Raw genomic sequence first — 27,619 nt, forward strand, 5'->3', positions numbered from 1 at the left:
TCCTCTGGGTGACATGCGGTTCCCCGTGCATAACTGGAAGAGTCAGCACCTTCTTTCTTGCTCTGAGATGATACAGTAAATTTAACCATCTGCTACGTTTTGTTAGAGCTCGGAGGAAAGGGAACAGCAACAGGAAGAATATCTGGGCAATCAGTTGTGAATCTTACGTATTAGACAAGTAAAGGTTTGCATGCGTTAGCAGAGCAGACTGATTTTTTTCTTCTGATCAACGTTGATGATACTGTTCTCCAGACTCTGGAAAACTTTGCAATAGTATCTGAATGGTATCATAACAAACTTGCTAATGAAAAACAAGTGGAGAGTGGATGGTGAGAACTGTGCCAACATAATTACTGAACAGACCAGCTACCTGATACTCTTACAGATTCAAAGAGAATGCCTCAGAAGTATCCTCCATGATTCTTGCTCGAAGTTTCTGAAAGTTTTCACTTTTTTAGCTGTGAGTTAGAATCCAAACAACTTGAAAATGAGATATCGAAATATTTGAAGGCACTGAACATATCTTGCACTCATCCTGGAGAATATCTGCTATTATATGTGCATTTATACTAACAACAGAGGCAAAATGAGAGGGGGAAGTCCCAGAAAAATCTTCCCTCAACAGGAAAGTAAAAACACTTTCATACCAACCATCTCTTTATTTGAGCTTGCACCCCGCGTGGATGGCTGTCAGTCAGGAGACCCGGTTCCTCCTCCAAGTTGAGGGACACCTCAGTGTTGATCTCAGTAAGACTTGCTTCTGCACAGAGTCAGTGAAACAACAGCTCCACATCATGCCTGAGCCATCGGTCACCCTGTGCAAGGAGCACTAGGCTCCCTCCCCGCAAGATGGGTGTTCGTAACCTCAGCAGGCGCGTCCTTAGCCCAAGCCGTAGGGATTGCTGTGGCACTTGTGTTGGCAGGGCCCAACGGGTAACCGCCGACGGCAGAGATCGCTGACACGCACTGGCATACTCCGTACAAACGGTGGGGAAAGCTTCAGAGCCAGGGAAGAGGGGGCCCAGCCTTCCCTGGGCAGGTTGCCTGATGGAGGGAGGCAAAAGCGAGAGGGAAGTTGTGTCTATTTTTGATACCCCTCTGCAGCTTAAGCAAAGATCAGGACATCCTGATCTTTGAGTATGTATTCTGCATAGTTTGTATGCCTTTTCCTGCACTGCCTTTCCCTTGCTTTTCCCCTTGGAAGAGCTAACTCCTGCCGGAGCGAGAGTCTGTGCTGCGGTCGAGGGTGTTCGTCACCCAGAGGAGGTGTGGAGGACCTTGAACTGGTTTCAAGCTCTGAGATACCACATACCTGAACTATATACCTCTCTCCCCCAGGACAGTCAATAAGGGTAACAGAAGTATTGTGATTTTCAATATGTATTTTAATATACATTTTAAACACACACTAACCATAATGGGAATTTGGATTTGAAAGTTCTCATTCTGCAGCCAATATACATAAATATTGGAGCAAACACAATTTGAAAAGTGTCGGTATCACGTATTAACATGTTGCAACATTTACTCCCCATAGGAAGGCATACTACTGATGTACCTAATGCATATTCTACTGAAGTACAGCATACATATATATTTGTTGTACTTCAGCCATTTACCTGCGATCAGCTCTCCTGCCGGACTCAGCATTGCCACCAGCAAGAACAGTGCTTTGTATTATCCTTCCATTTTATATTTAAAAACTCAGTTTCACAGTTTTAAACTGCTGTCTCGCATTAGTTAGAAATCATCGGCTTTTATTTTTCTGTTCCAGCATGGGGTTTTTTTTCATTTTTCATTTCCTCTTTGCAGTCACAAACTTAACATCTATTTAAACACAGATACATCCTGTTACCAAGGGTAATTGAAGTAGCTGATGATTTTAGGTACTCAGCAATTTACTGATTTGGAGAGCACAGTATCTCAGCATACCTTCTGCTTGGATCTCACAGTTTCGCTGCAGAGCAAAGAGAGTTCGGAGTATTTGATCTAGCAAGCACATGTTTTATTAAATTATTGACATTCTGCAGATTTCCATGGGGTAGCAACGGCTCACATTGCTTATCATTTCCTTCGGCTAAATCGCCTCATTCCATGTTTGACCATGTACAAAAACAAAGTGCATACTATGTTTACAGCAGAGACCGGTAGTATTTTAATTCAAATATATTAAATTTCCTGTGTGGTATTTACAAACTCTTATTCCATATTTTTAGTTACTGAATTTGTTAATTCAGTATTAATTTAAATATTAACATTAAATCGGAAATTAACATTATTGTAACGATATAAAGAAATGTCTTTCATACTCGAAATCCCCAATTTTCAGGTTTTTTGTTTGTTTTCTTGGGGGTTTTTTGCAAGGAATTTATAACACAAAGTAGATATGAGGCATAACTCACAGCTGGAGGAGTCCTTATACTACTGATATAAGAAAACACAGACAACATCGACAGAGCTACCAGGCGCTCAGCAGACGCGAGCGGTCACACGGCGGCTGCTGCGGCGGGCGAGAGCGGGATGCCCAGCGGGGCCGTCGCCTCCGCGCTCGGCGTGCGGCGGCGGGGGCTTGTGGGCCGCTTCGCCCGAGCCCTGCGAAGAGGCGGAGAGGCCGGAGCTGCAGCCCGGCGGCTCCCACACCGCCCAGGGCTCTCTGTTCCCTCTTCCCTTTGCAAAACGAGTCCTCAGCCTGACAAAGAACATTTTACTTTCGTAAAGATCATTCTTGCTCCACAGAGGGTGAAACAGCACAGGATGCTCCGCTTCACAGGGCAGCCCCCAGAAACCAGCCTCTCCTCCACCTTTCTATGCCCGTGTCCCCCACGCAGGATCACAACACCCGGGGGGAGCACCAGGAACCGCTCCGCCGCGCGCTCCCAAGCCGCCGCTGCGAGCTGCCCGCGGCGCGCTGCCGCCTGCCGCACCCCCGCGGAGGCCGGCGGCCGGGTGCCGCTTGGCCGCTCGGTCCGAGCGCCGGGTGCTGGCGGGACTCTCACCGCTCAGAGATGAGGTCCTCGCTCAAATGTCAGTCGTGAGATTTTCACATGTCGGTATAAAACATAGACTTAAGAAGAGGCTAGCCCGGTTCCCCGCAGGCAGCACGCAGTTCAGCTGGGAAGAGGGTCCAGGCTTGCTCTGCTCTGCCTCACCTGGGGATACACAGCTGGATTTTAATAGCAGGAAAACTGGCAACAAACCCTGTTGTTCAGAACACCACCAGAAGGATGTTTTCATTCGCTTTTACAGAAAACCTAACCCAAAAAGAAGTAGCCCGCATGTTTCCAGTGCTTTCAAAAGGTGAGGCTCTTGGCTTTTCTCATTTTATTTCCTTGATGCTCTCAGCTGTGTGGGCTCAGGCTTTATACCTGAGCCAAAGCAGTAACAGGCTGTTTTCTCACTATGCAATTAGACATACGTAGGCAGGATTACAAAGACTGGGTACCTTCATGAAGGTATATGCCTTTCTATTATCTTAAGAAATGGCAAAGGCACTTGCACGTGCTCTTTTGTTACTTGTATGACCCACTCAACAGCTGTTGCATGGCCAAAAGCTGTGGGCACCTGACAGCTGCCCAGGATTGCATGTTTACCATCACGATCTGCTTGGACAATTTATTCTACTTTATATCCTCTCTTTCTGGATTTTAAGACATGCTTTTTTTAAAACAGTAGGCCTCTCCATACGCTAAAGAATAAAGCAAAACCAAGAAGCATGTAATGCCTGAAAAAGTAGAAAAAATAAAATAAGTGAAACTCTGTTTTGAACTAACAAATATGAGTCGCCACATGAGAAAGAGACTTTGGGAGAAGTCAGGCTTGTGTGTGGCATTTACACAAATGAATGGCTAAAAGTCAATTCAGCTGGTGAACAGGAACCACAGGGGTTATGACAATAGTGCCACTGTATTAAGTGACCTCCAGTTACTCAACATAAGACACATTTATTAAAGGTTGTTGGGCTGGGGTTTTAAATGTATGGGAACAGCACAGGTGTAGATGTATTCACAGGAATTACTGTGACTTAGACAAGGTGAGGTTCCTGAGTAGCCCCATGGCCATGGTCCTGTGTCAGTGCTAGAACCCCACTTAGAGCTTTCCAGTCTGCCCAGCCAGTAAATCTGGGACTGATCAAGATAGATTCAAATGAAGTAATTTATTTCTGTGGCAGTAAGTGCCTGATTTTTTCACCTTGATAACTGCTTGTAACACCATCTGATTTGGGGCATAATACTGAAAGTGTCCAGCATCAGCGTCCCCTCTCCTGTCACTGGAGGGAGGACATGAGGCTCCTGCAGATGACACTGCAGAACATCTCAGGCACTTTCTCTGAGTCACCCTCAAGACGTGTCTCCCCTTCAGGATCCTAGGGAGATGGCCAAAGAACTCAAGTTAGATACTTTTTTTTTTAATAACCAATGAGAAAAATCTGACATTCTTAACAGTCTTTAAACCAGTTCCACAATGGCTTGCAATATTCCCAGCAGAAACAGCAGGCTTAATGTAACCTCAGTGGAAGTCCAGCAATGCAAATGGACTTACACCATTGCTGAATTTGGTCCTGTAGTGCCTGGGATGGAATGATGAAGTTCACACCTCATAATATACCTTTTTTTTATTATTATTATTATTCAGTGTTTCATACCATTATGAAATGTGTGCCACAAAACGTTTTAATTGACCTGATGCTGTAGCAGTGGTAAATCAGTAAGGGCTTTTGTTAGCACACACGATGTGCTTGTGATGCAGGAGCCAAACAGGACAGCTGAATCCTTTCCTTATGAGGTTAATTACTGATTATCCCAAATGTTGCTACACCTAGATACTCCTGCACCTGGTTCATCTCCTGGCAAAAGCGGGAGAAAGAAGAAAGTTGCAGAGGACTCCTTCCCTCCCAGTGACAGCTGCCCGAGGCTGATGACGTTGCTTCTCCTACCCCACTTCTACTGCCAACCCCCGAACACACTGATTTTAACCTTCCTTCAATTCTCAGATCCCTGAGCAATTCCCAGAGGGGGTGTAATTGTAGATGCAATGACCACATGCTCACTTTCTTAATGCCCTTTGGTGAGCCCTGGAGAGGCAGCTGAGGACAGCCTAGAGCCCCGCAGCGCGGGCTGAAGGCCTCTGCCAGCGTCGGACTATTCTTGGCATCGGCGGTTTCCAGGCTTCACTTCTGCTTTACATCACCTGAGGCATCCAGATCCGTACCTCCTGCAGCGCTGCAGAACACCGTGTTGGGCTCCCCACACAACAGCGGTGTGAGTGCAGCGGCTGGTGGTTCACCTGTGCATAGCCCCGTGCTGTTGCGGTTGTGCTGTCTTCAGTACCCCCGCTTGCTCATTCAGCCCTTACGCGCCACGGAGCTTCAGCCTGCCTCTGAGAGAGAGACGGATCGAGACGCTCACACCTTCATCCCACGCTCCTCCTCTTTTGGCTGAGGAGCATCACTTCCAAGAGCAAAGACCAGGTGCTGAGATGCAGCCAGGCCGCTCGCTGCTGGGGGCGGCTGTGCAGGACGGACTGAAGAAAGGCCACCGGCTCCGCTCCGCAGCACAGCAGTGTCCCCGCAGCCCTCGAGGCTTCCAGAGCCAGTGGCACCTGGAAGGGATGTGGCAGCCTTCCCCTTGGGAGGCTTCCCCTTGGGAGGCGCTGGCCCTGAAGCAGACCTTGCTGCAAGGATGGATTCTTTTGTGACAGGGTAATCCCGGCTTGTAAAACCCACCTGAAATCAACAGTATAGGATTTGCTCAGTGCCAATTCTATTTATTTAAAATAATGAACAAAAACGTAAAAAACAGATATCTGCACAGTTCATTCACGAAAGAAAATATATTATATTCCTGTCTTCCCTGAATCAGGTGGGGATGATTAAAGAGTCTCATCAGGAATGGCACAAACACTAATAGAGCCAGAGATGTTTTGTATACAGCACTGCTTTGGCTGACAGCTCAGAATTTCCTTAGGGTGCTTCCCTGATGGAATGAATTCTATCTTCGATCTATACCGCGAGGGGAGGAAATGGATATTTAGGTTATCAGTGTGTTGCTGTGGACTTTTATACTTGCTACTAGTAAACTAATACGAGGAACTCAATGTTCTTGTTTCAGTGACTTTCAGTGCGCGTGTTAAGGCAGTACGGCCAATTCCCCGCAACTTAGACCCTGCCGCCGCAATCTGCATCACAGTGCCCGGCGTTGTCACAGGACCAGGGAATGGTGAGTGGTCCTGAGCAAGCCTGACGCAGAAGATGTTTGTTTGTGATGGGCTTGTGCAAAGTCACAACTGAGCAAGTGCACTGGAGACGCCTCTGGCAGCAATTACAGTCACCAGGAGGTGGCACCGCATTTTAAATGATTAGTCTCTGCAAATGAGTGTTGAGGAAGGGGGGATAAAATACACCCGTTAAATCTCAGCCTTTCAAAATATGATGTCACAGCAAGTCACGTTCTATTAAAGGAATCAGAAGATAAATGTTTGCTGTGGGCTGGCGAAAGAAACCAGGAAGAAAATAAAGCTTTCCACCCTGTATATAAATTGTAAAAGATGACTTCTTTCGTTGCTTTGCTTCTGCCAAAGAAAAAATTCTTTGCTAACTAAGAGAAATACAGCAGGAGACAAATCTCCCAAAAATAGAGATAGCAACTATGGCTTTCCACCAGAGAACGTCAGTTATTTCCAAACGCCGTTGTGTTTTGGTTTGGTTTCATGCCATACAGTCTGTGAACCAGCGCTTTGCTTTAATCCAAGCAAGTTCATCCAAAACTAGGGCAAAAGGTTCATATCTCAGTCTCTGGTTACAAACGTTAAGAGGTAAGAGACTGTTGTTTAAGAAAGGGGGAATCTGGGCTCTGAGATAAAATTAAAGAACTCTCCTGTTTACACCAGCGTGGGTTACTCAAGCAGTACCGGGAAGAGGGAGGACACTCAAAATTCTCAAGATGCCAGGAACCAGTGGGAACGCTGCCCAAGCACGGCACCTGCCGCCAGCCTCTTGAGAAAGGGGCTTTTTTTGATATCGTGAACTTTTGCATATTTCCGTATAGAAGATAAATCTGGTGAAACAGATGTGTTACGACAGAGCGCTCTCTTTTTCTTCTTACATATCAGATTAAAAGATGCATTGCGGGAATTCCACATTACTGTCGTGTCTTTGCTGTGTCCTGCATTCCACAGATTTATATTGCTCAGAGAAAAGAGGCGGCTGTAATTCTGCCTGCCTGGCAGCCATTGACAAAGACAATGAAAGCACTCAGGGCTCAAAAGAAAATGGTTATTTAATTAAAGCGACAAGAAAACTCCCTTTCTTACTGTAGCCAGCAGCCACATGGGGTCCAGCATCATATCTCTCTTCATTCCTTAAATCATCTTCTGGAGAGGGGGTAAGCAAGGTTGAACAAATGGGTTTACATGCCACAGAGCTAGCAAGGACCAGCTTCCCAGGGACCTGTGTCCTGTGGGTCAGTTATCAGGTGGGAGCTCCACAGCACCTACCGTTGCCTACACGTATGTCTCGGGTGTCCAGTAAAAGGTGAATTCACATCTCAGCCTTTCCCTCTGTAGAAAACTTCTGCTCTTCATGAAGTCTGTAGGAAGTTAATGATCTCTGAAAACATAACCACAGTGTAAACTCAAATGCAGATTACAGTCAGTATGCTTGAACAGCGAGGTGCTCTGTTCTGACAAATCTTTTATTTTGATATAAAAGAGTGACGAGATCTTTTTAAATATCTCTTCTAAGTTGGGAGTCAATCAGTTGTGTCCTTAGAAGCTGGCTCCTGGAGCTTTTGCTGCATGACCTAATATGAGGGTTTGCTGGAGGCATATATTAATGGCTTTTAAATGAATTTTGAGCAAACGGTGCCTTGGGAGCACCCCTTTAGCCTGTACTTCAGAAACATTTTAAAATTAAATATAGTGAAACAGACAGCTAGAAAAATAGACCATATTAATACTAACAAAGCCCCTAGTAGACAACAGGCTGCAAGGCCATTAAAATTCTAGTCATGGCTGGGAGAGCAGACTGCAAACTTCGGAGACGGCGACGTAGAAAAAGCAACTAACAGCAATTTTGAAGAGAATCTGACATGATTGTAAGAACATCAGCTGGTTCTGCCTTGGTTGTTGTTAATAGACTCTGTTGTGACCCCCTGCACAGCAGAAATATAACATAATGAAAGACGAGGCGTATAAATCAGCAATCAACTCTTCCTTCTCCTCGACACATCAGTAACAGCTAAATGAAATGAAGATCTGGGATGCTCCCCTGAGCTAATTCTGCACCACTTAAATTGCACCCTAATCTGCGGTATTTATAATGCAAGCAACTTCAATGGATTAGGTTCTTTGAAATTCAGTGTAATTTTGTAAAACAAAGCAATTATGAAGCCAGCAATTTCCAAAGGGCTATTAAGGCCACAGCTTACTACAGTGAAAAAGCGTCTGATTCCATGGAAGTTTGAATCTCTGGGTTGCTATCAGTACATCATAAGTACTTTTTTCCTTCGTTCTGATGGTGGTCACCAAGACATTGCTTCGTGATCTAAAAGCTCTTTTAAAACAATGTATCTATCAACGTGTTCTGTAGAAAATGCTTGTGGCATGGGAAAAAAACTGGAAGGAATTATGAAACCTCCAATATTGTAGGTGGAAACAGTCATCCTGATACCTTTGTGTACTTTTTACCTTGTTATACACTTCAGATACTTCCATAGGTGTTCATTAGTCAACTGACTGAGCATCAAGGGACAGCTTAAAACGGCATTCCAGCAGGACCCTGCCAGGTGCCAATAACAGACAAAGAAAAGAAAATCTAGCTAGAACTTCTGATTCTTGGATGTAATACAGTTTGTGAAAACTGACAGGACACGGTGGGAAAACAAGTTATATTGCAAAAATGCATCTGGAAAACTTCACTAAGTATCATCAGGGTAAGAAAAACAACCTTCTTGCTTTCGTTCACTCAGAGGTAACTGATTAATTCTTCATTCTAAGGAAATCATTTCAAGTTGCCGGTCTGCTTTGTATTTTTAACAGATGTGTGGCATTGCATATTGGCCAGCTGCCCATCTCTGAGACCGACTTGTTCTCTGCAAAGTTCCCACTTTGCTAGAGACAGGGGTAGAAACTAAAGTCTGACAGCCTATTATAAAATAAGACAATTCTTACTGCTCTTGGACTTAGCATTCTTCAGAATGTGTGGAAAGCCCCCGTTCTTCTATTTTTCACAGGAAAGAATGGCTTGTTAAGTTCCATATGAAGGGAGGGTATGAGGGATGGGAAGGAGTGCTCTCCCACCACTGCTGAAGCCATAGCAGGCTGGCGAGATGCCTGTTGTTGGGTACCAGCTCCCATTTCCATCCTCACCTGCCTCAGGGCAATGACTTTCCTATGGAAGTGAGCTAGCCACGATTTGGGAATTCCAAGGCAAAGGAATGCTTTTTTCAGGATCTGATATGCTGGGATTCAGACTTTGCTTTGCAAACAGGGAAAAAACCAGCACACCTAGCTATTGAGATAGTCATTTAAATGTTAATGCTACGTGGTTCACCTACTTTTATCCCATTTCTCTTTACCCTAATCAGAGTTTGGCACTTAGACAATAAAGTACTTCCAGCTCCAGCTGATGATTCCCTTTTTGAGGGCATCAGGAGAGTTATAAAAGAAATGTTCCCTTGCACAAAGAACCAAAACAAGCAGAGTTCAAATGTGTTGCAATGTCAAAAAGTATGTTCTGCTTCATTCAGCAGCAAGAGAGCTCACACTTGCCTGTATGGGAAAGCCAGCAGAATTACCTGTTTGAGTAACTCTCCAACTTCTTTGACCCACGCTTTTCACAAAGGAAATATAAAAGCATGTAAATCTGATAACAAACTGCTGTGTCTGGAAGGAGAGGGGCTCTTTATTTCCCATCAAGATGTTTTTACTGAACCACTGTGAAAATGCACCTTGGTGTACTGTGACAGAGACAACATCATTTTGGATTTTTGATGAGAAACTGCTCATCGACTTGTTCGCAAGATGGAAAAGTGATGAAAAATAAAATGCAAGAAAATAAATTATAAAATGATGACGCTTCAGGTCTTCTTGCAGTTAAAAACCCCCATGATATTCTTTAGAAAGTACTTTGGATCAGGCTATTCTCTATAATGAGGGGAAAATCAAGGAGAAATCAAGGGAAATCACTGTGACAACAGTGCAGGAGGATGAAAAAGGAACAGTGCAATCTGCAGGAGACTGCATGGACAATAGGGACAGGGGCTATATTTCTCACATACTGCCTGTGCATTTCAGCTCCTGGCTTTCCCTCCCAGCCACTGTCTGCTGGTTTGCATGGTATTTCCCTGCTCACAGAAGCAGCAGCCAGATTTCCTATCCTACACACATTTACACAGCAAAACAGTGCTTGATCCAACTTAGAGCAAGCCAAAAGTTGATTTAACTTGCAGCTACTTCTAACAACTCCAAGGAGTCAAAGAGCAGAGGTCACACATAGGTGGTAGGTACTGACAGATGCATCCAAAGGATCCATATGGCATTGCTGCTGGAGAGCCACCGCAGTAGTAGTAACCAAACAAAAAACCCCAACCCAAACCCTTGCTCACATTTTACTATCATAAAACAACTTGTTTCCAGCTTATCATATTAAGTGCAAGTTTCAGTCCCTGATTATGTCTGGCTTTCTTAGATGCACTTCAAATTATTTCTCTCTTGCTTTCTGACCAGTCTACTTAGTATTCTTCCTCATTTGCAAGAAGCCTGGATGAAATATCGCTCCTGGGAACAGAAGTAGCATCCCAGCTCAACGTTGGAAATCAATACAATTAGAAGATGCTATAAATCTAGTTTTCCCTGAGAAGCGGCTGTTGTATTTTGAGTTCTAGATGCGCAAAACCTTCCCATATTTTGTAAAGCAGGTGAAGCCACATCTGCAAGTACCTTCTGGAGTACCAGGGTTTGTAGTCTTGGCTTATGAGGTAGATAAATGAGCATGTGTCAAAAGCAGCAGAAGTACTCACAGCCTTTCATGGATAATGATGTGTCAGTCTTGATTCTTCCAATAAAGCAAAAAAAGCTAGCTTTGTTCTTCAGAATCCCCTAATCATAATCAAACAAATTAACTCACACTGAAACATAATCAAATAATATACAAAGACTTGTTACCAGGCTATTAGTAGATTCAAACAGATTAAAAATAGCACTGTGAGCCTTCCCCTCCTAGGTTTTCCTTTTTTTTTTGTACTGGGCTTGGATTTCTTGATTCATTTTATGTGTTACAGACCTAATGTTCACACTGACATTAGCAGTGACAGCCGGTAATAATGCCATTGTCATTCGATGCTGATTTCCTGCAATCCCAAGAGCACTAATAAATGATTGCCTGATCCAAGCCCAGCAATATCCATGGAAAGAATTCCTGACGCCTTCCGTGGCTCAGTTGTTCACTTTCCCAGTTTAAGGTTGAATTAAGAGGTGACTATTGCAAATAACATAAACATCACCTGGGCTTGCTCAAATGTCAGCTTCTATTTTGGGCTGTGTAGCTCAAGGAGGGAGCCTAAAGGAACCCTGACACTGAAGGCAACCTTTTCTTATATAATCAGCTATATGCTCTTATTTAAATAATGGCTCCTCAGGAAAATGACATGCTGCCACAGGAGGTTCCCCAGGGGAATGAAGACACACAGAACAGAGAAACAATCTTCTGCAAATGCATCTATTTAAGGGGTTCTTAATTCCAGTTTTCTTACAGGCAACAAGTTTTTCCAGCCAAACTCTCCCCATCTGACATGAAGTCTTTGTCAACGTTAAACAGCACAAGCCTAACTGGTTAGAAGTTAATGAACAATCTTATCCTCGTTTGGCAAAAATAAAGTGAAACTTTAAAACAATTCCAAAACTTGAGTAAAACTCAAATCCAAGTGTGCTCTTGATACTGAACCAGATGTAAAGATTTTCAGCGACAAAATCTGCCCATGAATTTACATGCTTGCCTTCCCTTTGTTTCATTTCTGCTTCAGGCAGGGCTTCGTACCACAACTCAGTGACCTTCATAAGCCAGAACAATTTGGCACTGATGCCAACATTCTCCCCTTTATTTGCTCCTGCCTCTGCTTTGCCCCTCTCCATGCCAGCAGCCCCAGAGTGAAGATAACCTGGGAACTAATTCAAGTTAAATAGACCTAACAAAGAGCCCTACCCAAACAAAACATTCCCCAAACCCAAGTGCAGTTTTAAGCAGATCAGTTTTCTGCTGGCGGAGAACTAACTCTTGCTCTGCCAGAATAAAGATCTAAAGACAGAGATATAAATGAAGGCACAGCCCTTTTTTCCACCACCCAAATGAATATGGTTTGGAAATGATATATTCTTAATATCCTGCAGCATATCAGCATCTTAGGAGCCTGGTTACAATGGAAAGCTGAGCTTTAAGTACCTAGGCTGCCCTATGGGAAAAACTTTCATCCAGTTCAGTTGGTGCCAGATCAGGCACTGATGGGTAAGTGGTGGCTTTCAGTGTCAAAAATCACAGTTCTTCAGTGAATCCTACTTCTGGCCTTGAAAACATTGACTGAATAGAACATAACATCTGGGTCTGTGTAAATCCATCTCACTTTTTTTAGGCATTTAGTCATCATCTCTAAGGATCAGTCCCACGTTCACAGGTGTATTGTATTTTTCCTGCTACCTGGTCGCTTGGACAGATATATGTGTAAGCATGAGACTTAAGAGAAAATATATTTCCTACATGCTGGTAAACTGTGCAGTGTCAACCTGTGCACCTGGTTCTGCTACAAATGAAGACACACTTCAACAGAGACCACTGAGCAAGTAAGGAAATAAAACAAAAGCAATCAGAGAGCATCAAATCTTCCAAGATAATTAAACTCTACTTAAGCATTCTGTTCTCACTTTGAACCATAGATTTAAGCAATTTAAGCAATTTTCCACGAGGATTTGACAGTCACATGTGGCAAAGGAAGAGCAACTTTCGATTGATTTTGTTTCACTCTGTAAGCAACTAAATTGAATAATACATGGGATAAACAAATGCGAGAAATAACAGACATCCCCCCCCAAACAAAGCTAAATGGCATTTTTATTTTATATATTGCTGCTCTAGGTGGACCCTGGCCTTGCATCGATTCTTGTTGGCTCACTGTAAAAGGCTGGCAAAGGTCTGCCACAGAAGCATTTTTTCTTGCAAATATTTGCTAGGTTTCTGGAGTAGAGAAAAGGATAGACTGTGCCAGAGACCTACCATGGCTCTCAGGAAGAAGAATGACTCAAGCCCTCTTAAAAGTACGCATTCTGTTTTTCCTTGGGTTTGATACTGAAAATGCCTGTGTAAAAATTCCAAATGTCTCAAGGAAGAAAGGGAAGAAAATAGTAAGAGCGTGCAGTTAGCCCACATCAAAGCACGTGGCTTGACAGTATTCCTACTAAAGCATCTCTGCCTGGGTATTGCACCAAATCAGTCTTCCTCCCCAGCAAGAGGAATGCCGCTTGTGTCTTAGAGGGACCACCCATGAGTGCGAGTCCAGCCCACTCTTCAGTGATGGAAGCCTTTGGATAAAGGAGAGGGAGAACTTTTTTCTTGAGAATTTCCACTAAGAGTCTGTATCCAAAGAGAAACTGGGCACCTCAGTGCCATTCCAGCCCCACGCCAACGACCACTGGTCCTCTTCTGGGAAGGATCAGCCTCTGCCGGAATCCTCGTGACTTGCGGTGTGAGATACAGGGTCTGTACAAGAGAGCCGACAGCTGGAGGCTGTGAGCAGTGATGGACCACGACAAGACGGACCGAGCCAAATGAGTTGCTGCAGCTCATCTCCACGAGGCAGGGCTGTGTGACACCTTCCTTTTTGTGGGCTGCCATGGTTGTGAGGTGCGGTAGCATCTGGAGAAACTACAGTCTTGATTTTTCCAATCCATCTCTTCATTTGGCTTAAGAAAGGATGTCATTTTGCTGGGGCTTTACATGGACATCACTCCGTCATAGCTGCTCTTGTTCTTCCTTGCTGCCTATGTCCACGGATGTTCCAGTATCTGAATATACGGAGTTCCTTTGAGCCTACCCCCAATACATTTAAAGGCACATGAAAGTCTGGCCTGGTCTTCATTCTGGGACAAATACATGAAGAAAAGGGCAGGTTACTCAAGGGCACCAAGGGGACACCAGAACAGAGCTCTCTAGGTGTGACAGGTGCCCCCAACTCTTTATCTTTCACAACTGGCAGAGGAGCTATAAATCTAATTTTGCTACCTTCTCCCTTCTTACATTGCAGAACAACATTTACTTGTTTCATTATGCTAAATGTAGGTACACTTTCATTTTACTAAATGTGCCAAAAATAGAGATCATACATCATCAATACTGTCTGGCTTTCAGCTGAGTCATCACGTGTTTATGGAGACATAAGTATTTATGCAACTATTTACTTCAGTTTTATGGACAGTATATTCCAAAAGGATGCATTGCCTTCAGCACAAAGAGTTTTCTGTATCATTTGGTCTGTATACAATTTATCTCATTATGTAAAATTAAGCACTCTTTGTTCAGTCAAAAAGGTACAATAAATTATATTAGCAAGTGAATCACTTATTCATTTCTCTTAGTCATTTTGTAATGTCTTTTATCCGGTGATCTCAAAATACGGACAATATCCGATTAAAAGTTGTAATTTCATACAATTGTAAATTCATACCATTATTTCATACACTACCTATAAATAGCATGTCCACTTCTGTGTAAAGTATGCTAGATTTTTTTACGTTCACAGCAGAATATAAAAGTATATAAAAGATTGACTTTAGGGAAAGTCAATCTAGAAAATTGAAAGACAAATTCAGGCAGTTTCCAGAGTTTAAGTGTGGCTAGGGTGCCATTCTCTTAAAAAAAAAAATTACCAAAATCATCTTAACGAGCACAGGTAATTGAAGTCTCTTTTTTATGCGTCCTTTAAAATCTAATTTGTCCAATAGGACCAGGGGTCCTCTTCACACTGTTTTATGTGGCCCTTACTGTATTGTTTCTGAAAACGGCAGGACTGCACGTTTACCCTGGGGACTCCTGCCTGTGGACATGCCATTCCCGTTTCTAAGACATGGAAATCAAGTGGAAATCCCAGATTAGATTGGAAATGGAGCCTGAGCCAAAAAATGAGCCCAGCTAGCCATTGCTAGTTTCCTCACCTGAGGATCTAAAACTCTTCACTTAGGTTGTGACCTGCAGCAGAATGCAAGGGCGGGATAAATCATCTGCATCCCCCATTTCTCTGCTCAGCCGTGATGGACCGGCTCAGAAATACACTGCTCCTCTAGCTGGGAGGTGGCTTTCTGGAAGCTTTAAAGACAGTTGGGTGTCAACGCTGCAGTTGGGTGACCTAACGTTTGGAAGCTGGAACAGTTTAATACAAAAACCCCAAGCAAACAAGTGAAGCACCTTCCTTCAGGCAAGGCTCAGACCCTGCCTCTCCCCGCCAGCGGGACGCGCAGCCGCGCCGCGGTGCTGCGCTGTGCCAACTCGGACGCCTTGGGCGAGATGCGGCGGGAGCCGAAAGCGGAGGCCCTGGGCTCATTGACAGGCTTTGCTTTCTCAAACTGACGTAAGAGGCAGGAGAAATCTGTGCAAAGCCAGCTGTTCGGCAGCTACACCCACCAGCCCTCTCTTCCCTGTGCAAAACCCGTGAGGTCAGCAGCAAAGCGCAAACGGTGGGCTCATCTCCATCCTGTTCACACGGGGCAAAAAGGGCACCAGGAGCGCACAGGAAAGCGTTTTTGCTACGCATTTATTGCTTGTACAGAGGGAACTTGCAGTTCTCCAAGACATTTACACTTCTATTGTGTTTCTATAAAGTTTAGCCATAGAGATCTCTTTTAGAATAAGCCGATGTTCCCCTTGATACGCAAGCAAGGGAGGAGATGGAGCATATGGGCTTGATATGGAAGAAACGATGGAAGGCACCACGACAGAAAAAGACAAAAAACACGGGCTATTCCGCCGTGGTTCGCTATACCCCCGGTGCGGCGGGAGCTGAGGGAGCCGGGCCGGCAGCGGCGAGCGAAGTCAGCCGGAGCCCCCTCCCTTCCCCACGGCAAGGCTGGCGCCGCCGGCTGCACCGGCATCGCGCCTCCGCGCCGGGCGGCTTCACCCCGGCACCCGGGAGGCGCAGACCTGCCGAGCCAAGAGCCAAACGTGCTCTAAGCTATTTTTGGTTCTTCCGTTCTGTATTTTCTCATGTTTGTATGGCTGGAAGAGCAGGAATTAATTTCACCAGAGCAGCTACAACTTTTTTTAGATGGCTTAGAGCAAGATGAACACCTCACACCTTTTATTTCTAAGATTTCCAGAGTATTAAAAAGACAGGTATCTGGGAAAACACTCATATGCAAACCCAACTGTTTGGAATGTCTCAGCACCTAATTCCTTTTTAAGCTTGTAAAGAAACAGAACAATGCACAGGCTAAATACTAAAGAGAAAACCCACCACAATAAACTTTTTCCTGGCAAGTTTATTTGCTGGCATTTGTAAATCCACTGAGAAAGTGTAGTGCGATCAATACAGCTGAGGCCCAAGTTCTAATTAGAGCCTTCTGTTTGAAAACAGCTTTTCTTTAAACGCTACGTGGCTAGTGGTGGTGATAGAATATTCCCTTAAAATAAGAAAATGGTTCATTAGTGTTCATGGAAACAGAAGATCAATCTGTCCTTGTGAAAGTTAATGAATACACAGAAATATCACATCATGACCCCTGATCTCGGTGCCTGAGGCAGCGGTATTATTATGCACTCACCAGAATTGCTCAGCAACACGACTCAGATACAACTCTTACTGCATTAATTTTATCTGTGTGATTATTTAAATTAATGACATTCTAGCTGCAAGTCACAAACTTCAAGAGACGTTCATCTGCTTAAATATTAATGATGCTTTTCTGCTGTAAACTGTAGGAAGGGAAAGCAGAACTAAATACTAACAATTTTAAGAATAAATATTAACAACAGCATAAGCATGAAAAATAAAGCTGTTTCACTCAAATACTAAAACAACCCACTTACACCGCTACCCTCCCTCCCTCAAGGAAGCAAAAACTGTTTTGTTAAATCTTGGTCAAGCAAGAAGTGCAAGATCTCCTTTATTTAAGAATGAAAGTTTTGAAGTATGATGAAAATACCTTGAGGTCTTAAGCAACTTTTGACAAGTCCTTCTGTGACTCCATCTCCCTCTATAAAGTACAAATGGAGAGGATGTCAGCCATCTCATTTCTGTCAGCAGCACAGTGATTTACGGTAATTATGTTGACCTGTATGCTGTTTTAGATAATGGCATTTGCATTCTGTTACCTGCAATAAGAAGGTCTAAGAAAAAGAAATGTAATTTGAAGTCTTGATATTATGATTTTTTTCCCCTAATGTACTTGATTCCAAGATTAGTCTTGTAAGTTCATTACCCACTGAGCTCTGCTGCAGTTCAGACCGTCTCCATCTACCCACTGAGCTATTACCGGTTTGCTGGGTCCTACCTGCTCAAAAGATAGAACACCTTCGCACGGATTTGAAAACTGGGGTAAGCAGCTCTACGCTTTCTCTTCCGATCCCTTCTTCTTTTACCCCTGAAAAATACTCTCCTGTCTCCACTACTATGACTTGCAGGTTGGCCACTGGTCTTTTGTGGGAGGAAAGGGACCAGAGAGTACACAGCATTTCTGTTCAGTCTTTGAGGAGCAGCTGTCTGAACAATCGCACAGCGCTACTGAGAGCCGTCTCTCCGTAACCGGGAGAGGTTACGCAGAGCCAAAGACCTGCTCATTGGGATGACTTTGCAGAACACTTTTGTGCCTTTGAAAAAGTTATCTAGGAAGATCTGTGGACATTCGAGAAAGAACAAGGTTGAAGGATATAAAAGGCTGTGCTGGAATTTGGTGGAGCAATTGAAACTAGTCCGTAAAATTGTTATCCTCTTTTTCACATACCGGACAAGCTCAAAAAAACCCTTGTGAAGTCCTGTTAATGGGGAGGGCCTGTGTGTAGGGCAGAGACTGGAAAAAAACAGTTCTCAAGGATTTACCACATACTGATCTCTGAATCCCATGGTAACCCAGGGCCCCACGGCTCTACACATGGATTTGCAGCACATTTTCTGAAGTACGTCTCTTCAGACAGAATGTAGCTCAGGTACCTGAAGGATTTCTAGTCTAATTGTGCATCTTTTTCCACCAGCATATCAGGTACCACCAGCACCCAACTGGCACACATGATGGCATCATCATATCAGAGTTGTAGACATGCAGTCTGCTCTACAGCCTAAACACTGCCGCTCCAAATACAGTGAAAACCTTTCCCTTGCCATAAAGCCAGTAACTGGAGGAGTAGCAAACCCTCTCACTTCCTTCAGCTAATGAGCTTGCTAACTAAGCGAGTCAGCAATGATGCAAAGATTAAGTGACTTAATCTGTTGGTACCACAAATTAACATAAAACAACTTCTTGATATCGTGTCATACACACACTTAATTGAAAGCAAAGTTACTTTTAGGCCCTTTTCCATCCTTTGCAGACAGTTTCACTAGAAAGAATAATATCAGAGCTAGTTGATTTAATGACCTTTCATTTGAAGGCCAAGGTTAGAGTGGCTTTTTTTGTCTTCTTTGTAATTGGACTGTTCAACCACAGATAGTCTTGCTATATCAATCATTGCATGAGTGAAAGGTGAATAAAAGCATTTACTGAACTGTCATATCCATGATAAAACAACAGATGCTGTCAGCTCTAAAGGGAATACATTAACAGAAGTAAACCTGAAAGATAAAGACCTATTAGTCATAACATGCCTTTCAATCACTTATTTACGTTAGCAGTTCAGCTTTGATATAAAGTGAACATAATCCTTTTTTACAATAAATTAAGCTTATCTTTGCACTATGGTGTATCTTAATTAATGATGGCATATTGATTTTTTTCCTTTAGAAACACGTTTACCTTCACCATGCTCATCGGTTTGCTTCCCTGAAAACCCCCTCACCTCCAGCTCTGTTAGTACAGCCCTTTGGGATGTAGAAACCCAACATCGCACATTTTCCCAGTGTTTTACTTCACAATTGATAATGCATTTATTAAACTGACACACAGATCCTAAGCCCAAACAGTTAAAATAGATCTTACTGGAGTGACTGGTTACTTCAGGGCACTCTAACAACCAGAAAGGCTGATCTGACTCGGAAACATCGGCTCCTTCCTTATTCCTGGAGAGAAAGCCAGTCTGTTTAATAAAGGAAGGTAAAGACACTGAACAGCGCACAGTGCAGTTCAAGAGCTGAACTATCCAACGTGTCCGCGCTGTAGCAGGGCACAGCTATTTGTAGTAGCAGAGCACGTTAGCTTGGGATCAGCCACCATACGGGACTCCAGCTGAGACCTTGCCAGCCCTAAGCAGAGCAGAAGAATTACTTCAGCTGTCTTGAAAGCTAAATGCTTTTATGTTCCCTTATGACATTTAGTTATTTTGCAGCAACATGGCCTTGTTTCCTCATGTTCCACTTGCAATCTGCTATAATCCTTACATTCCTTTCTAAAGGGCTGCTGTCTTGCTTCTCTTCCCATTATGTATTTGTGTAGTCAATTAGACTTGCTTAGAAGCACTTGTCCCTATTGAATTTCTTCAATTTGTCCAGATCATTTTGTATTCTGATCTTGTATTCCTGTGTCCTTCCTTTCCATTTTATAGCTCTGCAGTTTTAATAAGCGCACGGCCCACTGCTCCGTCCATGTGATTAAGTAGGACTGGAACCAGACACAGAACCGCACGCCACTCTGGATAGCCTACTCCTCCTCCAGCACTGAACACTGACAGCATCTCTGAGTGCAGCTCACTGTAACTATGAGTATAGTTTTGAAATCTACTTCTAGTCATAATGTGGGTCATGATCAACATCAGTCCTCTCAGTCTGCTTTGAAACTTCATATTTAGAATTAAAAGCCAAGCTTAAGATATTTGCTATTTTTACTCAAACCATAAGACTATTACTTCTGTCATATGAGAAAATTAGCCTGTGCTAACTCACTCTCTACAAACATGAACAAATGTAGCTCATGTTGTTCATGTCAACATGAACAAACCTACTCTGGCCGTTGCATTCTTTTACTTTTCTTCCAGGGTATCTGCTGAAAAAGTAGCTGCTAACATTATACACACCTAGATAAATGAAATTATTATTAGAATTGCATCCCATATTTTTTCAATTAAAAATATGCAGAGACCATATTCCCCACTGGTGCAATCAAAGTAAGACCTTGTCCTCATGGTCCTGAAGTGAGCAGGAATTACGTGGTTAGAGACGATCAGTCTGACTTGTAACCTGACAAGGCATTCTTACGCAGAGCTTGTTAACAAAATGATTTAACTACAGCTCACTAAGCACAGTGCTTCACTTGCATCCAGGGTAATCATAGCTTTCTATCTACAGCTGTTATGCGTTTCTGACCATTTGGCATAGCACACAGTAGTCAACCATGTTATTTTTGAAAGGTCTGTTTGCTGTTAAATTAAGATGCTGGTGCCAATCTATGAAAGTAGTGCATAATATGGATGCTGTCACAAGAGAAAAATCTGCTTGCTGCCACAAAACAGCTTGTGGCATTGTGAGATTCCTGTTGAACCTACTACTCTGTCTCACTACGACACCCGATGAGTGGTTGTGTTGCTTTAGGTGTGGAGGGGACACACACAACAAGCCTCCATCCTCCTTTCTAGTGCCCTAGAGGCTCTACAACAACTCTGTTCATGATGCTGATAGTGACATCAAAAAGCACTGTACCACAGATTAAGTGGGACTTTTTTTTTTTATTTTAAACATTTACAGAGATGGAAATAAATACAGGAAATAGAAGATAGAGAGGGTGCTTTCAAAAGAAATCAATCAAGTCTTCATCAGGCTTCAAACGGGAAAAACTGTATCCAACAGCTGCTTAAAACTGGCCATCATTTCAAAGGTTAAGGATTAGGCTGAACAATAATGTAAATAACTGAAGATAAGCACTACAATAAACAAGGGTGACACAGCTGACATCAGTGAACACACAAACAAAATGGAACCACACTACAACAGGAAAGTCTCAGGTATTTACAACATACCTATCATACAAAAACATTTGGAAATACTTAGGGAGTGATTTCTTCTCTGTCCAGCTGTAAGGTATAAAAGAAACACTGGAGGGTTTGTTGGTTTTGTTCCCCTCCCCAATATCTACAGAATAGTTTTAACTTTTGGCAAAGTTTAAAAAAAACTTTGTATTGCAAGAATTTTTCATACAACCTGAACTCTTCCATGTTTCCATCCTTGCTTATCATCAACGTCATCCACTGGGGCAGTTTGTCAGAAGATAAAAGAGTTTGTAAAGTTCTTTACAGTCTTTTATCGATGGTCTGACCTGTAGGTTGGAAAAGTGTCTGTGCGATGAAGCTTCACTGGGCTAGAAACATCTTTGCCGAGTCAGATGCAAAAGACAGAACAACAAGACATAGGCACCTTATTCAGTATTTTATCAAGGACTATGTGAAGTACAGATTACAGCCTTTTAATTAAACCTATCACTGCTTAATGTGCTACTCCATCTCAGAAACATCTCAAGCCAGACTTTCTTTCCCAGTTCCTTCAGAACAGAGAGTTGTACAAAGCAAATTAATTTTTTTAAAGTTCTGACTTTGCATTTTAAATGAAAAATGTACTTTATCTCACAATATTAGCATCAATTCTTTTCTCTACAGGAGCAAAGGGGACAAGACCCAATTCAGAAACTGTAAATTCCAACTTTGGTGGAAGAAAGTTTTTGCATACAAGGTTTCAGGTGCCTCTACCATTCAGTGAGTGAATGCTGCTTCATATATATGGAATTATACAAGTCAGTATAACAATTATTTCATATTTCTTTCTCCAGTAATAATTGAAGCATTTCAAGATTTTGGCAGCCTAATCTAATTAGAGGTGCTTGGGGTACCACTGAAGGAGTAGCCCTGACTGATGAACAAGACAAGGACTTCAGTGTCTTTCCTAATTACAGCGCTGGCTGCATGGCTTATTTTACAAAGACTTTTACTACATTCTCATGATGACAGTCTCCTAGGAGCCTTTATTTTTCCTCCCCAGTTTAACAAGCAAGCTATTTTTCTAAATATAAAACAAGTAGTTTGTTCCCATACAGACTATTTATCTTGCATCAACTCAGTGCTGAAATATTGTTTTAATAAAGGACTCTCTAGTAAGGCACAGTAAGCCCAATCCACTGATTGTGTCAGAGTGCTGCAAGCAGTCTTGTTCTTGTGTGCCACAGGCTGCCACCAGCAGGTCATCTTCCCATGCCCTAATTTATTGAACAAATTTGCACAGGCATGTAAATGCTGCTTCTATTATTCATCCCTCCTCGGAAACATTTCCTGGGTTTAGCTGGGGCTTTTTATGTGCTGCCTGCCCCCTCTAGTGTTGAAAAAAAGCAAAATAGTAGCTTGTAGGATGTGCTGAAAATCAAGAGGACCAGAATGAAATATGGCTATATATGTCAGGGCTGCCAGTGCTTGTAATTTTTAACCACAGCTTGTGATATTCCATGTTCTGGAGATACTAACCTCTACAATCTCCTGCTTTATTAAAAAAAAGTAAAACAAACAGTCCTTGAGAAACTCCCAGTATCTGAGAGGAAGAAAAAAAGAAACAAAACCAAACAAACAAAAAACAGACTCTAAAAGTTTTCCAAACCAGGATGTTTTAAAATATGTCTAGTGATCTCTGAATGCTTGATATTGGTAAATGATATCTCCCTATTAGTACTAGAAAGCCCTACTAGTTTCTGGGGTTTTCTGCTAAACACAGGTTTACTGGTGGGTTTTTTTGCAGCAGGATGAGGCACCAAGAGCAGGGCTGCCTCTGGGTGAAGGACACGCCAGCCCTGACCTACAGGGATGGCAGAGAAACAACCCATATCCCGATGGCCAAGCTGAGCTTCACTTTCTAATGCCCCTATGGTGAAGGGAAACTGCTGCAGATCATCTTTATCATCCAAATGTTTAATCAAGCTCAGTCTTTATTCCATACATTGTGAAAATAAAGTTATGGCAGGAATTGGGTCCTTCCATTTAATACTCCAGGCTGCCACACTTTTATTAAGTGTTTAGTCTGTTTTCTGCTGGCTTTTCCGAGTAACGCCCCGATCCCGACTTCACAACTCATCACTACCAACATCTGTACAGACACTAACTCCGCTGACTCGTGTAGCTTAGAGTGGGGGAGTGTGTTTTGAAATACAAATGGGGTGTTGGTTGGTTGCGGGGGGGGGGAAGGTTTAATTCTAAAAATACACATGACTACACGATGCTGACTTTGGACCAGCTCCTCAGAGGTACTAAGCACCTGCAGCTCCTACTCCAGAGGTGTCTCTGGGGAGACGGGCACAGAGCAACAACAGCGATCGGTGCTGCCGGTTTCACTGGCCCGGGAGACAAGTTCCGCTTCGAAGCCCGCTCTGGAGCACACGGCCAGGGCCGGCTCCCGCCAGCCCCGCTGCGAAGCCCGCTAGCCACCGGCCCGCAGCGGGCTGCCTTCCCTCGCCCCACCCCTGCGCTCAGTAACCACTAGATGTCCCTTGGTGCCCACGGAGGGACAACCGGGTGCAGAGACCTCCCGGGGAGCGACTCCCCCCGCTGCAGCCTGGGGAGGTTTTCCGGCAGGAGGGGACTGAGCTGTGCCGCCCCTTGGGCTGACAGCACGGAGGGGGTTGCAGAAGACATCTGCCCACCCTCAGGCCACACTGCAAGGCACGGCGGCAGCACTGCAGCTGTTCAACAACAGCTTTCTGAAACTACTTATCGTAGCCATTTCCTTTTACTTTCCCCAATTCAGCTGTTTTCGAGGATGCAGTTGTTTAGGCTGAATGTTAGCAAGTACACAAAATGAATAATGAAGACTGCATCATTCTTAACATGAGGCAGCCATCCAAAGGAGAGGGGAGCTAAATGGTTGTAAGTCTGGCAAAAAAAATCAGGTGCCATTAAAAGAGTTTGGTAGCAGGAAGGATTGTGCAACCTTGAAAACAGGATGTCCTTTAACAGTAATTTCTCCTTGATTATCTAAAAATGGTCAGAAAACTTGTCAAATGAAGGATCCCTTTCCAATGGGAAGTAAGAAGAGTACCTCCTGAAGACAACCCCTCTGCCATGTTGTCCACCTTAAGGTGGGATGTGCCCTTCTCTCCAACGACCAGCAGTGCAATTGGCTTAGACCAAACATCAGCCTTCAGCGAGATGGACAGATACTGAAATGATTCAACAGTGTCGTGGTCTGATTTGTACCTTGCCTCCCCCCACCCCAGCCCCTTACCTTGCAGACCGTAGAGCTGGCCAGTGCTGTGCTGCCGTGTGATGTGCTGCCAGTAGGCACTGCGGGGCAAGGGCACCATGGTGCTGAGGGACACGGCTCGCTCGCTCATTTTCATCTGAAGCTGTAAAGCAGTAAATGGATGTGAAGGAGACAGTCATGCTTATTACAATAAATTGCAATAAATCCTCCAAGAATAGGACGACCACTGGCTGCAAGGGCTTCTAACGATATTGCCAGCACAGCCTCTCCCTCCCTCCCTCTGCCCACCCCACACCAGCAGAGGCAACTAACTCGGGGGTTAGTCTCTGTAGGCACACACCACTCGGGTTAGGAGGCCACGCTGCCGTGGCACACCAAAGCTCACCTTGGTGCTGCCCTGGTCCTGGGCTAGCACTGCTTCCCCTGGGGGGAGTTTTAACTCAAGCAGCTGAAACAGAAACCATGGATCAGTGGAAGATAAGAAAGCATGGGTATGCTCCCCCTTCAGCAGCAAAGCCATCTGAGGGTCTTCCCAGCTACGCAAGCAAGTTCCCAAGGCTACATACAGCCTCAGCACATCAAGAACCTGACTGGAAATGTTTCACATGGGTGAGGACAAGTTGTTCTTGCTAGTTTGGAAGCATTTTCTATTCATCTCCCATCTCGTACAGCTGAGAAATGTGCCAGCTGGATGGCACAGGAGTTCAACCCAGGAGATAACTGCATCCTTCAGCTAAATTCCTTGAACGAACAGCATGCCCAGGTATGCTGAGGGGAGAGGACGTGGGCTGCAGTGCATTGCTGGAAGCCCCTTCTCACACTTCCCCCTCCATACAGGGCCTTCAGCTGCATTTCCTTACATAATCACAGCCCCTTGTTAGTTATACTATACCTAACACAAAAATGTATGAGAACTTACTACTTTAAGGAATTTTTTTCCATAAATTTAATAAAATGTATGTGCAAGCTGATAAAAATAATTGGATTTTATCATGAGCTTCACAGCACAGCTAAAATTCTCCTCCAAAAGTTCAGGAAAACATCAGTTCAAACATATCAAGACTGCACTTGACTTTTCTCATTTATAAAGATAGCTTTTCATAGAAAAGTAAGGTTTTAAATTTTAGTTTCACAAAACCTGAGATGAAAGAATATTCTACAAAAAGATCAGTATATTTTGGAGCAAAACCAAACAGGCAAAGCAAGCACAGAGAAGAGGTGAGGGCTGGCTGTACCCAAAAAGACTCATTTCCAAGTTATTTAGAGGTGCCATCTACCTTCAACCTCCTCTCTGTACGGTGGACACTGCGCCTGTGACGTGAAGGTAAAACAACACAAAACCCAGATCAACTCCTGCTCTTAAAACACCCACCTCCATGTCAGCTGGATGTGAATCACTGCACCATGCGAGGTTCCGCCTACATTGTACAGCATATTTATTACAGCTCCTTCACTAAAGCCCCAACACCCTTTGCAGTGTCACCACACACATCTCGGCACCATGGAAACAAACAACGACAGATCTTTTACTGGGAATAAAAATCGGCAGAGTATTGTAAGGATGGCATTTCCTGGCTGGAGGTACTTTTTTTGGTGGTTCCATTTATTGATGAGTTGGACAGCAAGCTAAGGCAGTTTGAGCAACAGTTTGGCTGTTAGAAGGAGTGCAAAAAAATCGATCCTGGGAGGAAAAAAAAAAAGAGACACAGCTAGAGAAAGATTAGATAAAGACACAGAAAAGGGCCAGAAAGGGTGTCCCTCCTGAACTCAATCAGCAGGGGAAAAAATGTAAAAAACTCACAGCTGCAAATAAGAATTAGTACGTTATGTCCTGAATACACAACGTTTCATCAAAATACCTCAGACCGCAAGCAAAGGCAGCTTTAATGATGATTGATTTCATTCTCACAATTAACCTACTGTATCTCTGGTGCAACAGAAAGAGTATGAATAACTTGATAATGACCTGGCTTTATGCTGCAGAAGCACCCGGCACCATAAGCAGGTCGAAAACAGCCAGAATTGATATGCTGGAACACGCATGAGCAAAGGCTGCGAGCAGAGCGCCAGGTGGGACATGCGACTCCACATATCATTAATACAACAAATAATTTGTTAACTGGAGGGCACCTAATCGGTAGCCTTTCGCCCTCTTCTGCCCAAGGGAGAAGCCCGAAAGGAGGTCAGGATCCCCAGAACAGTTCAGACGCAGCTCCCAGCACACATGGCAAGGATCAAGTTAAGTCACGCTGACACCAAAGAAGCAGCAAAGGTGTGAGAAGCGGTGAGGGACACAGAAAGCCATGCCACAGCTCCAATGGCTATGAGAGACCTGCAGAGGAAGGGGATGGAGCAGCAGCGCTCACAGCCATCAGCAGCCAGCGCCGAGGGCAGCTGGGGAGCCGCTGTGCCGCCTCTTGTCGCCTGGATGAGAGATGAGCACAGCTATACTAAGGCAGTTTGGGGGGCCGAAGCACAGCTCTGGGTCAAACACAGGGTGCGGTTGGTTCCCAGAAGTCTTGGGCGTCAGGGAAGAAAGATTATTTTCTTTCTTGGATCCCATCTTAACAATCAGCAAAGCTTTCATTAGGCAGAGGCAAAACCACTGTCTGCTTAAAAAAAAAAAAAAAAAAAAGATCAAACCAACAAACCCCACCCAAAAATCCACAGGCACTAACATTCGCTCAAGCTAGCTGTGAACATGGCTCCAAAGGGAAAGAAAAGAAAGATGATTTAAGCTTTGCTAGGTTTGGTTGGTTTCCTCAGGCTGGACAATGCCATTTTCAAAGATTTTGCAGAACAACTCGCACTAATTAAACTTCCTCTTGGGACTCCCAATTGGGGAAGACTGCACTCATTGTGTTTTTGAGGGAATTTTCTTCCTAGTGAAGTAAATTCATGTAATCAAGCAAAATCAGTTAGAAAGATAATCGCTTAAGAAATGTTTGCTAAATGCATTACAGCAAAACTACAGAATGGTAAACTAATAAAAACAATTTCAGAAATTAGAGGGCACTAACATTGCTGCTGTTTTGACTACTATCCATCTTACTCTAATACTTAATATTCTTCTCTTATTTCAAAAGTTAGTGAGCAGCACTTCTGCTCTTCATTATGAACCTCTGTGGAATGGCCAGAGATGTTTTAGCAGGCTCCAGCCCGGACAGTTGCACTCGCACGTCAGCCGGATCTAGCGCACAGTGCACACCTGAGTCGCCAAGAGGGGAATAAGAGTCAGGGAAGGCGGCCCGTAAAGCGGCTGGTAATGTCTTCCT

At 43.8% G+C, this 27,619-nt stretch overlaps 1 protein-coding gene across 1 annotated transcript in view; it reads right to left on the minus strand.

The window, feature by feature from the left end:
- Nucleotides 1–21,226: 21,226 nt before the first annotated feature.
- Nucleotides 21,227–27,619, minus strand: part of DOK5 (docking protein 5) — a 42,661-nt gene continuing 36,268 nt past the window's right edge. Inside the window, exons 7-8 of the mRNA XM_082007090.1 lie at nt 24,366–24,486; nt 21,227–21,478 (exon numbers count right to left, since the gene is read on the minus strand). Coding sequence (XP_081863216.1) covers nt 21,411–21,478; nt 24,366–24,486 — 189 coding nt within the window. The 3' untranslated portion in view covers nt 21,227–21,410. The remainder of the gene's footprint in view (nt 21,479–24,365; nt 24,487–27,619) is intronic.

This window comes from Phaethon aethereus (genome assembly GCF_964289735.1).
Source record: "Phaethon aethereus genome assembly, chromosome: 16".
NCBI classification, from domain to species: domain Eukaryota; kingdom Metazoa; phylum Chordata; class Aves; order Phaethontiformes; family Phaethontidae; genus Phaethon; species Phaethon aethereus.